Consider the following 17,214-nt stretch of genomic DNA (forward strand, 5'->3'; position numbering starts at 1 on the left):
GGGGGTTAACCCTGGTGTCTTTTCTCTTTGGACTTGTATGATCTAACCTCATTTTCCTCAATTTATGTGATGAAAGAATTTCTCACGTCACCTGCTCCACTGTGTTGTGAGGCTGCTGGCACTTAATGGCTGTCGTGTATCACCCAGGTGGGTGCTGCACTTCAGTGGTGAATGAATGTGTCCCCTACCATATGTGAAGTGCTCTGGGATCCTAAGAGATGAAAAGTACTATACAAATGCAAGCAATTATAATTAATTATTAATTAAGATCCCCTTCCTGCAATGACATAGATTGATCCGTGTCATTATTCTTCCCTTCTGTTAGGTTCATATCCAAGCCTTCTGTCCAAATTTAGTTTTCTTTTCTTTCCTATTTTTTCCTGTAGGGCATGGTTGGAACTACTCAATATTGGCTGGGTCTGCATTCTTTTACTGGCCAGCAACTATGAAGAGATATAGGACTTTAACGTGAGCTCCAAGGCCGGCAGAACAACATCGACTCAGATAATAGCCAGCAGCTGAATGAATTTGAACTCTTGGTTGAAGTGTCCTTTCATATGAGCAGAAATGAGCGTAAACCTCATTTTCTCAAAATCACTGAAAGTAAGTCCTCACTTTACGTGTTGGCAAATGAGCCCTTGTCCACACTTCATTTAACTACAGGAATTTAATACCACAACCACCCCATACTGCCCTAAACGTCTGGACAGCATGACCATATGTGGGTCACTGCTCTCTGGAGCTCAGTGGCTAATAAAATCTATTGTGTCAAGTGGTCAACAAACTCACATTAGCAGAGCAATAAAGAAGCATTTTCACAAGGCATAGCTGCTAATGATTACCATATTCACAACAGAAACAAATTAATATTTCTTAGCACAAGGTTATTCCACGAAGTCGCTCAATGAATTGGGCTTGCCTCATTCACAACAAATATTTCATTTAAGAAGGAACAAGTAAAGATTTATTCCATGCTGAAAAGAAGAAAAACAACATGACATTATGGCTGTGGAGTCTTCTTTGGGTGTTTTATTTTAGAATTTTAGTCATACAAAAATAAACATTAAATCGATTTTTTTCTGCCTATATACTTGAGAAGAATCACCTATTACTTTTAGGATTTTTTTTGGTCTTTTTCTGAACTGGTCAGAGCTACAGTTGATAGCAAGTGGCGGACAATTCACGATATCCATGTGAAATATAAGAACACAAAAGCCCATGCCAGAATGCTTTTGTGAAGGGATGTTTCCTGCATGAAAGCTATTGAGCACCATGAGATGTAAAAATAAGAAGACAATTCACTTAATTACAGTTAAGATGACAGCTCATCTACATAGCTCAATGAAGCCAAAATCAGTTGTGATCAACAGGGACTGACTGTTCTCCTGAGATCTCTCCTGGCTTTACAGTACGCTCTCCAGCCACATTAATCTTCTAACAAAGAGGGTGGCAAGCTAGTGTAGCGCATATGTGACTTCTAATAAAGACTGATTATGGTTACTCCCCCACTCGCTCATTACTAACCGCATACGTTTACAATCTCCTTCACATTTTCTTAAAAGTTAACATCTAACACTTAATACACTGTAGAGAAATGCAACATAAAACGGCTTTTGTCACTGTTGAAGAAAAAAAGGTGAGTCCACGGCGATTGCCCTTGAAAATACATATGCCCTACAAGTTACCAGTTACAAGTCTCCCTTCATCCTAGATAAAAAACGCTCCGATTTATGCATTCATTGCCTGACTGATTACAGTAAGGTTGCCCAGTGCCTATCGTTCAGGACCGAGGCACGCTGACAAAGAGGCTGCTCAGCAAAGCGAAAACTCCTTCGAGACTGGAGCTCGAGTGTGCCCTCTGTGTTCCGCAGTCGGTTCTTGGGTGAGGTCTGTTCTTCGCAATCTCTCACGGAGGAAGCAGAGGAACAGTAGGAAGCACTGAAGTAACCTTCAGTTCCTGCACTGCAGGGTTACATTTCTATCTTCATGGGAAAAGTGTGGAAACAACAGATGTACCCCCAGTACACTTACTACTATCCCCAGTACCTGCAAGCCAAGGTACGTTAATTTCGTTTCAAGTGTATATGGCTATGAAATATTAAAATAATGTGCTTGCCTTTGTTCTAGAAAGCTGCTTGTGCTGTATACAGCTAGACTTTTGAAAACGTAATTCGTTTTTATTGTTACATGACACGAACTGAACCGGATAATCTCATGCCTCTAGCACTTTTATTTTGTTTAATGTTGTCAGAACCGTTGTTTTTTTTTCTTTTTTGCATAAATCCTTCTTCTAACCTAAAGGTTGTAGCGGTCATTTCCAATTAACTGTTGCAACTCATAAGATTTTGTTTCCTGCCTTAATATTTTTCGTACCGCAGAAAATGTGGGCGAAACCGGAGCTTCAGAGGAATCTGGGTTGGTTTGGATAGTTTGCAACTTCGTGTTATGCCTCTAGAAAAAAGGGAGAAACTGAGTTGAAGCATTTACACAAAACTTATGAAACGATCCGTTAATTGAAGGCGTTTTTTGTTGATTATTGTTACTTATAATACGCTGTAGTTAACTATGTTGTGTAGGACGTTAAAATGTTGATACGAGTTAGTTTAAATGAGGTAGTGAAACCGTTTAGTGATTTTAACTGCTTATTTGTCAATGGTAGCATTACCATTTCCCAAATGTCCTTCTGGACATTTTAATACTAGAAATAGCATTGTATTATCATATTTGAATAGATAATATGTAGCTACAAGTACTCAATATATATGAGTGGAAAGAAAATCAAACAAGTTAATATTTCCTGTTAATTTTCTGGAAGACTAACTGCTGCGCAATGCAGTCGTGTTGTTTTACTAACAGTCCATGTAATTTGATACTCTTTTGAGAGTTCAAGTTCAGACTGAATGGTAAAACTTTAAATCTGTAAATCGTTTGAAGAATTTACTTTAGTAATCAAGTAGTGTCAATAACTTAGGGTAACGTTTGATAGTATCATATTCACAGGACCTATTTAAAACATACTTCATCTACATACTGTATATCATTCCACATGAAATAATATCTTCCTTTAACCCATTTACTGGGCACTGCAGAATACATAAGTATATAGAGAATATACATTATATTTTTGGATGGACTATTAGGTCTTGTACAAGGATTTAACTATTTCTAAAATGCTACTATTTACAATTTCCATGAATTAAAAGTTTGATATTAATTTATCAGTTTAGAAGAAAAAAAATATAAAACAGGATCACAGTTTTAGAATGGATCACTCTGTCATTTCAATTTTTTATGTTGCACAATATGGTAACTAACTTTTTTAAGAATTTAAGAACGTGAGAAACAAGAGGAGGATATTGGGTTTATCTAGGCCATTTGGTTGTTTATAGCTAATTAATTGGAAGATCCCATCCCACTATTTCTTGCGATAAGCCAGGGTATCAGCTTCAACAACACAGCTGGATAGCCACACACATTTAACTATATATTTAATTTCCTTCATTATTGCTTCCACTCATAGTATAGATGATGATGATATATTGTATCAACATAAACAGCTAGGCTTAAGCCTTCTTTAAAAGCAGCTGTCTTCAAACGAAGATAAAGGTTTCTGATATTGTATCTGCCAAACTTTGTTTTTGCTCTCTGCATGAATATTCTGCATTTGTCTACATGAAACATCATATACCATGTGTTGGCTTAGTCTTGAATTTTATCTACATTCTGTTTAATTTAATGTGCGTTTTCTAAGATGTTTGTTAATCCTTCTACTTTGGCATTGTCAGCAAGCCTAACCAGTTTGCTAACTATAGCAAAATCAAGTAATGATGCTTGAATCACTGATTTAAATTGAGAAGATTTAGTACTATAGATCCTGGTACAGATCCTTGAGGTACTCCACAAGTTACATCACCCAAATTTGAGACTTTGCCCCTCGTCTGTACTCTTTGTTTTCTATATAGCTGTGAATTGGTTAATGGTTATAAACTCTCAATTCCAGACACAGTCCGTGAATGCCTACCGACCTATAAATTGAGAGTCCATCTTTTATCAGGAAGCCTTTTGAAAATCTATATGTACCACACTGTCTGTGTGTGTGGATGACTGATTTTGCTTGTTCCTAGAACTCAACAAGTTAGTTCAAGCTTTTCAAAATCTTGCTTTTCCCTCTGAACTCATATCCATATAGGTGATCCTCTAATTCTAATCCTAGTTCTAATTATCGTTTCCATAACCTTACATATGATAGAATCAGACATATTGGTCTGCAGTTATTTTTCTTATGTTTTGCCACCCTTGTATAGATGGGCACTACCCTAGCAGTGTTCCAGTTCTAGCAATTTTTGTTTGTACTCACTAAACATCCTTAAGGTGTTGTTCATAAAAATAGATTGTATATCAATGCTTCAGCCTCATTCATGAAAGCACCGTCAGGGTAACATAATGGTTATGTAGCCCTGGAACATTAAAAGTCATTGGAAAATTAATTACTTGCAAGTGTGGACTTCAGTATGCAAGAGTGTCTGACTACAGGGTAACGGTAAAGTGAGCTGTGGTAACGGGTTGTAGAATTCAAATTACAGTAATAGAACAGAAGTGCAAAGACAGCTGAAATACTCCATTCCCAAATGTATTCTAAAACAGGAGCTTGGGGAAGTGTCAGATATGCTGTATGAAGCTCCTGTAAAAAACAGAAACCACGTTTGGCCCTTTGGATGGCAAATGGCCATCTCTACATGACTGGGAAAATATGAATGAAATAGGTATCAATATCAACACTCCATAAATGTCCTTGTTCACTGTAGAGACATACGGGAAATCATCTTCATATTTGCTTATGTAGTAAAGTATAAAGTAAAGAAAGTGTGTATGATCAAGGTGCACCACTCCATTACACTAATGCAGTGATGCACCCTGATCCTAATTGTTTTTGTAATACAGAAGCTGAAGTGCTATTCAGTAAATCTACTGCATTTTGTTTAAAAGAAACATTGCATTTATTTAATTTGTTTTTAACTTGCATCTATATAACTTTTTAACATTGTAATTTTCTTAACACAAACCTATAAGAAAGAAAAGCCATGGGAATGTTTTCCAAATAATCAGAATTTCACTTACACACTTCTGAATATAAAAAAATCTTACAAATGAGAGGAGGCCATTTGGCCGATCTAGCTTGTTTAGCTGCTAGCTAATTGTTTCAAGGATCTCATCCAGCTGATTGTTGAGAGAAGCCAGGGCATCAGCTTTGACAACATGGCAGGGTAGCTGATTCCAGACTCCTACAACCCTCTGAAAAAAAAAAAGCCTTGAGAATTTTCTCCAAATATTCAATATTTCATTTAGAACTTATGAAAATAAGAAACGCTGCAAACAAGAGGAGGCAAGACAGCCTATCTAGCTCGTTTGGCTGCCAGCTAATTGATTCAAGGATCTTGTCCAGTCTCTTTTTGAAGGAAGCCAGGGTATCAGCATTGACAACATGGCTGGGTAGCTTATTCCAGACTCCCACAACCCGCTGTGTAAAAAAAAAAAGTGCCAAAAAATTGTCAGACCAGAAAGGGAAAATTAAAAAAAACACCATAGATTTTATTTCAGCTTCACAGAAAAGGAAAGAACAAATTAACTGCTAAGAGTTACACAAACATAAGGCTGTTCTATATATGGGAAGGCATTCAACACTTTAAAGGAGAAACATGTAGAGGTGAATAAGGGGAACTGAGCACAGTTAACCATGCACCTTAACAATGTGGTATATGGATGCTTTGTACCCAGACCCGGAGGAAAAAAAACAAGTAGACGAGATACAACTAGGAAAAATAAACTTTTTCTGCCAGCTTCAACTAGGGAAAATAAAACTGTATTTTATGTGTCTGGAGATACAAAAATAAGCACTGTGCTTTTGAAAAACATAAAATGTGAGATGCCTTATGAAAGGTAACCATAAGTGGTATTCTAATGTTACAATTACGAAATTGATCTTTTATCAGCGATAGCAATGGAAATGCATATAGTATATGAATATTGACAATAGCCTCATCCCAGAATGGACTCACTCACAGTATTGCATTGATCCAGCAGTGTGGGAACTGCTCACTTAGGCTAGGCTTTGCACTTCTTTTCTCTGTCTCATCCTGACAAAGATTTAAAGTTGTTCTGTCTGTTGAGCTGAAGTCTTTGTCTTGTGTCATGATCAGAGACAGGGAAATGATCCTTTTGTAGTTTAAAGCTACAAGCCAGCAAAATCAACCTCATGGCTTTGATAAGTCTCCTTTCTCCTGCCAACACCCTATCTTAGTCAAGTTGATAAGTACCTACTGTATATTACTGCCAGAACTGAAAATTGCATCCGGATTTTAAGTGCAAGACCTCAATGACACAACAGCACACATAAACATTAATTTAACATTGATAAAAAAAATATAATGTCAGACACCAACACATCAATTAGGGAAAAATTAAATAAAGTAGCATGAATGTTTCCCATTGACAAGCCTATGTTCTTAACTGCTGGCAATTCAGTAGGTGGTATTTTCCATGTTGTAAAAGCCATTGACCATTAGCCATTTTGATGAATCACTTTTAGTTTATGCAAATGAGAAAAAAGGGTTGTTTTGACTCTTTGTCCTTTGTCACAGTAATACAACCACCTTCCCAGCAAATCTTGTTATTGAATTTGGTAAAAGGGCACAATAGTAATGTCCTTTACTGCCCTTGTAAAACAGCTGGTAGGATAACACTTATATAAAGTATTAAATATCTGATTGTGTCAGAAAAATATAATATGTAAATAAGTCACAGCCACTTCTCTGTATAATAACTTTATAAAAACAATAACATTTATTTATAAAGCGCATTTCCAAACCCAAGGACACTGTACATCATGAATAAAACAAAGAAAAACAAGACGTACAATAAAAGTAACTGAAGAAAAAAACCCAAGAGAAGCTGAAGCTTATCTCTAAAGCTTGTGGGCAACACTTTAGATTAAGGGCAACAAATAGCATTTATAAAAACATTAAAAATTAATTGTATTAATTAAATATTATTATAGTGACCTCAATGTAATAATACCCTGATCTGCTGTAGATACATTTGTTAGTAACATAACCCTAATCCTGACTGTATCTTGAACTACATTATTAACATTTTTTATGACTGTTTATAACATAATTACTAACATGTTAATAGATTATGTATACATGGTTATTAACAAATATGGAAACTAACATGATGGCAGGAAGTGCAACAGATGGGCTGACGAAAATCTGAGCAGCTGTGTGTTGCTGGAACTGGGATTACATTATGGCACAATGCTATCGGATAATAGCAGACAAGGATCACTGTGGTCACGGATAGTTGTTTTGGTTATAATGCTATTAAGGATGATTTTTTCCAAAGAAGTACATTATATGACTTCAGTGGCCAGCTTAATAAAGTAAACTGAATTTATGACAGTACATGTGGCAGTTGTTGACGGTAAAGTCAAAGCCACTAGCGAAAATCAAGGATGAAATGAAAATTCATGACTGAAGAAGGATGGAAGAGGAGTCATGCCTCATTATGCACAGAATACATGAGTCGGTGCAAAGCTGATAAAGAAAAGAAAGGACGCTCTAAAAAGCATTGATATTTGCCACAAAAGTAAATGTTTTTCTGTCATGTCTATCACTTTGTTTTGAGTAAATGTACCATTGGTACTTGTTTAACCAGTCCTGTGCCCTGTGGTGTTTTATTTGTTTCAGACAGTGAAATCGCTTTTAACTAAATCAAGTAAGGATAGTTGCAGAATACATCTACATGATTATTATAGTCTTCATAAAACAGTTTTATAAAAAGTGATACATTTCCTAGATTACATTTATGTAGTCTGCAAACACTTTCCTCCCTCACATTTTGAATATATAAGAAGAAATATTGTACTGGTTCATCCTTTAGAGTGCCACAGAAACATATGTGTAAAAGAAAAGGATGTGGTCCACTCTCCTGTTTTATATAATTAATTTATCATATATTTAATAAGCAAGATTTACAAAATGGCCGAGAAATTACAATTGTTTTTTTCAAGTATTTTAAGATGATTAATACAGTTTGCTCAGTTATTTTGTGGATTAAATGGTTCTCATATTAATAGAATACGTTTACCACAAGAAAATACATCACTGTATTTCTATTACATTTCTCTTGCCTTGCTAAGTCACTGTGTGTAGACTAATGTGGTGCCTGTGCTTTATATCACATTTAGAAATAAATGCCAGCCTTTCTGTTTCATGAATCAGTATTAGATTCTAGCCATTTGAACAAGTTCTACAAAAGGTATGTCATTGTCTTTAAGCTTTTATTATACTCGTTATGCAATTTTGTATGAATGTGAATCCTTTATTTTGACAGTATGCTATGTATGAATATGAATTGCGACCATGATTTTAATATAGATCTGCTTTTTAGACTGAGCTGCTCTGCAGTGGTAATAAAAAGGAGGCTTGCAAATAATTTGATCGTATTGCCCAGTATAGTAATTATATTCATTGCAGTACAAAATCATCAGAAAAAATAGGTCATAGCAGAACTCCTCAGCTGTTTCTTTGGGTGACATAAATGGAACTAAAAGCTGCACATCTTTGATTATTCTCAGCTACATGCAGTACCAGAGAGGGAATGCTAAATTGTGATTATTTGTAAGGTTAAGGTGTTTTACACATCATAGAAAGGCACAGAGGTTTGAAATCCTTGACTAATCCTAATTTAGTCAAACTGAATCTGGAAAAAAAAGTGGTTCATTTTGAGTGCATCGCCCCTGCAAGATGACTGAATTACATAAACCAACAAACTCGAAAGAACGCGAAGAAATGCCAGCAGTCAGGACAGGTGGCATGGCCACTCACGTCTTTGATGAGACGAAGGAGAAAACCCACTGACACAGACAGTCCAGCTTACAGAAGCACCATCATCAGTGTTTTATAATTTACAGGTCATTTACCAGTGTAGAATTTCCAGGAAAACAAGTATAGTAAAACTCTTGCTCTTTTTAATTAAAAAACACATACATTTTTTTTGTAAGATATACTTTGGAACATGAAATTACCATTCATGCCTTGAAAAAGAAAAATGATGTTGTTTCTGGGGAAGCAGTGCTACACATAGAGGATTCGATCCTCTGTGAAGATTATGCATGCAGGGTATTGTTGTGCTTAATAGTAAATTTACTCCATGGGTCAGGGGATATTTGGAAATGTTTGTGGTAATTTTTGTGCTATAATATAACAAAAATATATCTCTAGGAGTAATTTTGCATTTTTATATCTGAGTGATTTGCTTTATGTGCTCTTATGGAATATACATTATGCATGTGTTTAGTGCTGTTTTCTTTGAAAAATGTAATTGACCTGCAACAAATGATAGGAGGAGAAGAAAAGGTTCTTGCTTACACAGTACATAGTACAGTGTCAAATTACATTTAAGAAACTATCTGGAAGTTAGGCCTTGATTTTGGGATTGTTTGTCATGATTTTTAAGTGTGGTATTTTAGAACATCTTACAGTTTGTATTTTTGACTACAGGGGTGTGAGGTTATGCCCGTTTAGTTGAATGGTTTGTAACTAATATTAATTTGCACACATCTGATAGAGTCTACAGGGTCTAAGAGCTAGATATTGTATTAGATTTATCAGAACAAGAAAAGTAATTTACTATATTGAATTATTGATGTGGCATTTTGAGTAATAAAAGTCGCTGTCCCTGCCCTTTTTTGTTTATTAGTTTAATTTCAGGTGCATTTACAAAAGTGGAGACTTACCATTTAGTTTACCATTTATTTTACAAAAAGGATCGGTGAACCTCATTTGACGTCTTCCTGGGAAACGTACTGTATCACCACAGACTGTATTGTTATTATAGTATTAAGTCCTTTCTGAAAGGCACACAGACCTACTGATAGTATTCATCTTTAACATTAGTGCTTTATGGTTATTTTACAAGCACTTTATAGGAGACTGGTTTCTTAGCCACGTTTTGTTAATTTCTCTTCAGAACATTAACCATGTTCCATTCACGACACTTTTAAACTACTTTTATATCCATGTGTATATTGCATCCTTTCATTGCATATTTAAAAAGAATATAGCTATCTTCTCTTGCTCTTTCTGTCTCTGTATACAGATGCAAAAATATATGTACTTAGGTGCTATATTATTTATAGATGTATCATCAAATGATCTTTTTGCTTATTAAAAGTCTGTTGAATGGACTGTCCAATTGTATCTCATATTCATTATTTTTATTAAAATTGGTTAAGATTGTTTATGTATTTCATATTTTTATTACAGGAGTTTATGATGTTTCCTTTTTTAAATTCAGACTTTAATAACACATAACTTTTTCTGTAGAATAAACAAGACAGATTCGGTACCTAACAATTGTGCAGAAAGGCAGCATTATAGATACACTGTTAACTGTGTTTTACTAGCATATGCAGATCGACTGACCAGCTTTAAAAGGTCTAGCTGCAGAATCCATTACATTGCATATTAAGCACCATGCATGTTTAATAAGCTTGACTGCATATAAAATCGCAGACTCCCTTTAGGGCATTCCTTCCTATTATGTAACATTTAAGCACATGAATAATGCATTAATACTTTATAAAAGAAAATAACTGTCTCTAGTACTTTTATATCTACTACAATGTTATTCAACGAGCTTTTAGGATAGCTGAAAAAGAAAGTTCCTAACATTTAATATAGCTAATGCAGGAGCAGGTGGCTTACTTTCCATCTAAATAATTAAAAAGGAAAAAACTGTAGTAATGGCTTGTAGTTAGAATGTGGGCAGGATCCTTGCTCAGTTTTAAGCTCGTAATGTTGATAATGCCCACTAGGAGTGTATAATGCATTTTGTATTGATCAGATCAATTAAAGATCATTTTAAATTCTGTAACTGATACATCTAGAAAAAGCTCATATTGTAATTTAACATAAAAAGCTATGTAACATTGTGATGTTTTTATAATAGCAAAATTGATCATGATAATGACAATTAAGTGGACGACAGAAAAGGCTGATTCACGCTAATATTGGGAGTGTTCCATTTTTTATTTCACAGGTTAATTATATTTCACCTGAAGGCCTACTGTTTTACTTTACAAGTATTAGACTTTATAGAAGTCTTTACTTTATGTCACCTGAAGTCTTTTGTGGTTATTTGTAAGACAATATTTTACAGTTAAATAAACCAAAATGACAAATTCATACTTGCAAAAACAAAATAGAATGCACAAACCATATTTGTATTAATTATACAAAATACAACAAATTTTACTTAATACATTTTATAGATTTAAAAAAAATGATTTGTAATATAATATTTAAATTCTAGATAAGATATTTTGGTGTCAGTTACAATTAAGACTGGTATTTATTATTTGGGTGTTATCTGTGCTTTCTGACCAGTCCAACAAAATAACTGACCAGAATGTTTCCATCTTTTTCTAGATGGAAAACCCATTTTTTAACCTAGGCTCCCTGTCTATAGAGTCATGAATGAAAGGTAGTCTTTGCAGTAGACATAACAAGGAAAGAGTCATAACAAAGTGGTCTATTTCGTGATGAGACTGGGGTGGGCCTTTAAAGATCGGTCTCCCTACTGACCTTTCATGAAGGCGACTAATACAATTCCATGTTTCAATAGACAGCCTTCATTTTTTCAAACAAGGACAACTTGATCATTAAGGTTAAGATTCTTCAAATAACCTATTAACTTATGTGCTTCATGACTGTTATATTCAGCATAAAAGAAACCTTTTTAAAGAATTTAGACTGTTCAAGTTACATTATAAAAAGAAAAATATATAGTAAACTACAAGTTAAACACCTGAATAAAGATGTTCTTTTATATTTTTAATTTTTTATATATAGTATACATATTACTAATTCTTTCATAGCTTCATACTGGTTCAAACACTGTTCCCAACATTGTTTTTTCATAGTTTGGATCTGCATTTCATTGCCCAGGGACAAAGGTTGCTAACTGTTAACCAGTAAACAGGGCCTTGCTGATCAGAGTTTGCCTTTCTGGCAGAGATTTCTATTGTCCAGTTATGAGAGCATGGCCTTGGTGAATTTGTATGTGATGAGAGTCTGTCGTTTGCATCTGCGATTGAACTCACAAATGGTAATGCTAATTTGCTCATTCTTGGCAACTTTATGTGAGAACATATTTGCAAATAGTTTTCTGTTATCTGTCTGTAATTTCTTTTTCTGTAACCCACATTTCTTTCAGAAGACATATTGTTCTTTGACAGAGGGATTCTTTAAGAATTTATTTTTGCTTCATATATTGCAGCATTTTGGACAAATAGCTGCAGGAATTTTCTAAACCATTGTAGAAAACATGACATATTTTATAGGCAGCTGTATATTACAGTCTAGGTAATGAGCCAAAACTCCAGATCTTGCATGGTATATTTTTCAACCACTCTCATTTGAAAAGGGCATATTCCTTAAAAGGAGTTTAATCTTTTAAGTCAAACACATGTTGCCCATCAAACACATGATGGGCTTTATTGTTACAGAGCACAGCACCTTGACATAGATGCTCGGTTTAATTCTTAGTGGTAGATCATTTTGTGTAGAGTTTGCGTGCTCTCTCCCTGTTTATGGTGGTTTTCTATGGATCCTGTGCTTTCCTAGGTTTGTTTGTTTGCTGTGCAGGTTACCCTTAGCTGTTTGAACATAACATGATATGTCATCTCCTGTCACGTGTAGTGTACGAAAGAAGAAGTAGCTTACTTTCAAAGTTCTTCACTACATAATCAATAATGTAATTTCCAATTAAATACAGTAATTAAGAAATATAATAAAGTCATATCTACATAATGAATAACATGGAACATGAAAAAAAAAAGTTTTTTGTAGATTCGAGACTGTTTTTTTTATTAACGGATTAATTTGTATTGCTGAAATTAAAAAAAAGCAAAGTCCTTTTTTTTCCATGTGATAAATATAGCCATTTACTTACATTACTCAAGCTTAGTAACCTAACAAACCAGATTTCATGATTACAAAGACCATGATTGATTGTACATTGCTCTATTGATTTTGTACATGTTTGTGACAGGAGTTATTCTGAGCAAGGTTAGAAAAGTTAAAAGTTGACCTAGTGCCTTAAGAAAAAAGAAAATGTTTTTCCATTCAAGGAGAAAATGTTTTTTTTCTTTGAATAAAATATAAATCCATATATGGCCCATTACCAGATTGTAAAAGCTGTAAGCTCAGATGTCTTGCTTGGAGGTTATCTCCTTTGCCCCTGCTCCAAACAAGTGACCGTCGCCAAATGTTCGTATATATTTTTTGTTTGGCTGTCAGCAAGATATAACTGTAAGAATGAACGCATTAACTGTTGTTAGACATTAAGTATAGGCAATAGGAACAATACCATTATGCTGATCCTGAAAAAAACTGTATACAATGTTTACAATAAAGTTTGGAAAGTTGCCTGGCAGCAGAGTGTGCACAATTAAACAGCATAGCTGTACTGCTCTTTATGTCAGCAGGGAGCTAAAAAGCTTCTATTGTACTCATATGATTCTCATTCCTGATACTTTTGACATGAACAGAATGAGAGCTCAGTCTGCAGTAATACCCTCATCATTGTTTATGCTTACTATGAAGAAGCTATTTAAAAAAGAAAGAAAAAAAACAGAAGCATAAAAAAATGGAAAAGCATCTACAGTATGTTAAATCTGTGGTGCATTTTGGATTCTTGGTAATTAATAATTGTAATTTTTACTAGGATTGTCTTATGTATTCATATTTATGTCTGGAAAAAGATGTAAACACTCAGTAATGATTGATTAAAATGATGAGGCGTGACTGAAAGCAATGAAAATAGCACATTCTGTAAGTCTAGCTTTAGTACAAGGATTAATTTAGGAAAATAGCATGTTTAAGTGAATAGCTTGCAGACACATGACTTTGCAAAATAATTGATTCTTATTATACTGCAAAGTGCATATTCCCTCTTGTCTGTTATTCAATTAGATATCTTGTTCCAGCCTTATTAATATTAACGTAATAAAATAAACATTTGTGTATATTATTGTTTTCCTGTATGTTTGGTTGTTTTAAGTAACTGGATAGAATATTTTAATGATTTATTTTATGATTTTATTTGTGCAAGTTATTTGTAGTATATGAAAAATGGCCTAAAAAGAAATGTATACTTCTAACTTCTTCATTCAAGATATACAGTATGATAGATATTTATATTTTTAAGATAGGTGCTGCAGTGGAATACTGTGATTCACAGCAGTAAGTTAGGCTGGGACATCAGGGAAAAAAACTTCTATTTCAGTGGATCATTATAAAGTAGTCCTTTAGGTACAGATCACAGTTTCTTATTTATTCTGATAAAAGGTGCACTTAGCTATTGATACATGAAATTATTTAACAACCAATTCTTGCATATGAAAAAGTATGAACCAAAAGAACACTATGAAAGTTTGCCATTTATTCTGGATTAATATCGAAGAGCCATCGACAATATCTACAAACAGCAAATGTTTTAAGAAATATTGTAGATAATACTTGCATTTTAATTTGTGCTTCTCTGCTCAGATGAATTGTCAAAGGATTTCTCTAAGGGTATTTCTCTCAACTGAGAGTATTAAGACATTCTTATTGATTAATATTGAACCAAATGTAGATTACAGCATTCAGAACAACAAGGAGCTTCAAACTTTCCACTTATGATAAGAAGAGGTTTTATACAATTGTGAGAAAGAGGAGTGATTGAGTTAGAGTTACCTAAAGGAATTCTTCTAAGTTAGTAGACATTTTGTATTCCATTATTTTGCAATTAATTTTAAAAATACCTTTGAAGTATAGTGTTATATTGAGTTTTCATTTATATCAAATGAATTCATAGACAATGCTATATTAATGTTTTTATCAGAAGAACGTTTTGTACGTCAGTGCAACTTCAGATATGATCATCTTTCAATTTTGTGTTTTTATTTCCTTCAGAAACTATTTTCTCATTGTGTTATTCTGTTATATATTCAAGTTATTTACAGAACATCATATTACATTTAAAAGTATCCATCTGCAAAAATATTTTAAATTTAAATGTCACTCAAAATCCATTTTTAATACTTTCTGATATTTGCTATTCATTTTGCCAAAGAGAGACTTTAATAAAATGAGAAAAGGAGACTTTACAAGCCTTGTGGTTGATTAAATTTCCTTTCTGTCCCATACCATGTACAATTTTACAGTAGAAAATAAAAGCAAATAATATTATATATCAATATTGTGAAGAAATGATCTGTGATTGGAAACCTAATATTGGTTAAGATGAAAGTAACAGACAGTCATAGACAAACCTTATAGGTAACACCTTTTAGGCTTATGGTGTGTTTTAAGAATGAGTATTCACGACAAATTATGGGATTGATATATTTAGCTATGAGCAGCAAGTATCTATAGAGACTTCTAATTTCCTTGTTTTCATGTAAAATACATTATACTTTGTGCTGTTGGTCAAAGGTAGCAATTTCATGTTAAAGAGCCTTAAATTCAAACAGCTGTCCTTGGCTGTTAAGTTTGTGTTTATATACACAATGTGTTTATATATATAAAGCAAAAATAGTATGAATTAGTAGAATTTATACGGTTCCATGTCCTTCAGCATTGTGAAACAGTAGTGGCTAATTTATATTCTTACTCATAATAGATATTGATCTCAAATGTGTTTAAGGAACTTATGATTTTGAGAAATTCATTCTTTTTTTCTGATTGTGACAATGTTTTCATGGAACAAAACAACTTTTCCTGACTGTCCAAAGTTACAGCCTCTTGCAACAGTATCTTCATTACATAATTTCAGTATATTTTCTGCATTTTTGTGATTTGACATTGTAGATTATATAATAGTTTTCAATGACGGCAAGATGCTTTGTAAATTGCTTTTGTCATTTCTTGTATTGGGTTTTAAATTATGCATCTGTATACAATCAGAAGCTATACACAAAACAAAATAGACCTTCCTTTGTAGGAGAAACTACACAACACAATAATCCCACTCTAAAACATACTGAAATTGCAACAAAATTAAACAATTTCTAAAAGAGCACAATGTGAAGACTATGGAAAACAAGCATTGAAAGGTACAAATGTGTTATACAAGGTACAAATGATTTATTCTGCTAAAATATACTTAGGAATCAATAAAACCTTGTACACAATTATTGTATATATAAAAATATATAACATTATAGCAAAACACATCAATTTAACTCACTCAAAATATAGTTTACAGTTAATATGATTATTTGTAGATCTCAACCAAATATATATGTCCTGAAACATGAAACCTTTTAAAAAATAATTTACTGATTTGTTTTTTTAGTAGTAAAAGGGGCCATTCTAAAAAGGAAATTTTGCATGCATGAGAAAACAGAAATTACTGGTAAAAATTTCAGTTCTGTAACAGCTTTTTCTTAAAGAAGCTGCCCTAAATTATAGTATAGTATAATACCTCATTGAATACAAACTAATTTTGTTATAAATGAGTCAATACAAGCTTGTTTTTAAATACTGGTATCAAGTAGCAGTGTAGTCTGCTATGTGGTGTTTTGTTGCCGTGACCTGTTGGCGGGATCTATGGTATGTAATCCCTTTTGATTGTGTCTCATTCTTTCTTGGAATTTGCTGTTCAAGTGCAGGAAATTTCAACACACTTAATTGCAAGTAATCAGGTTGCCGCATTTGTACCCTAAACCAAGCAATAAAGATGTCAGGTGTTGATGCATCTGTTGGCCAGGCTACAGTTAAGTATTGCAGATGTTTTCACTTGGATTTAAAACCACACATTCTTTACAATGAGGGGACACCATTAGGAAAACTGACATTCCATATATTCATTTGTGAACACACAGAGAGGTTCACTTACTGTACGCTGGGTTGGAGATTAAGTTGAATCAATGTTGTCCTATAAATAAACAAACAGAAAGTTCCAAACTTACCATTCTTATTAGAAAGATCACTTTATTTGTCAGTTCCAGTAAAGTATTAATAAAGTCAGCCGCTGGGTATGGAAGAACTTTCTATTTTTAACAAAATAGCTATCTTATAAGCCACGCATCAGTCAGCTGCTTGGATCATTACATCTCTAAGTGAGGACGCCGGAGAAGCTAATGGTACTGTAGGTATTTTATAT

General features: G+C 33.7%; 1 protein-coding gene across 2 annotated transcripts in view; it reads left to right on the forward strand.

Annotated features, from left to right (window-relative positions):
* The first annotated feature begins 1,869 nt into the window (after window positions 1-1,869).
* LOC148822049 (RNA-binding motif, single-stranded-interacting protein 1) overlaps window positions 1,870-17,214 on the forward strand; it is a 71,090-nt gene continuing 55,745 nt past the window's right edge. Inside the window, exon 1 of one of the 2 annotated variants that reach the window (XM_088930334.1) lies at window positions 1,870-2,058. In XM_088930334.1, the coding sequence (XP_088786460.1) occupies window positions 1,987-2,058 (72 nt within the window). In that variant the 5' untranslated portion in view covers window positions 1,870-1,986. The remainder of the gene's footprint in view (window positions 2,059-17,214) is intronic. The other variant, XM_088930336.1, reaches the window with a different exon arrangement.

This window comes from Atractosteus spatula, chromosome 13 (assembly GCF_055471065.1).
Source record: "Atractosteus spatula isolate fAtrSpa1 chromosome 13, fAtrSpa1.hap1, whole genome shotgun sequence".
NCBI classification, from domain to species: domain Eukaryota; kingdom Metazoa; phylum Chordata; class Actinopteri; order Semionotiformes; family Lepisosteidae; genus Atractosteus; species Atractosteus spatula.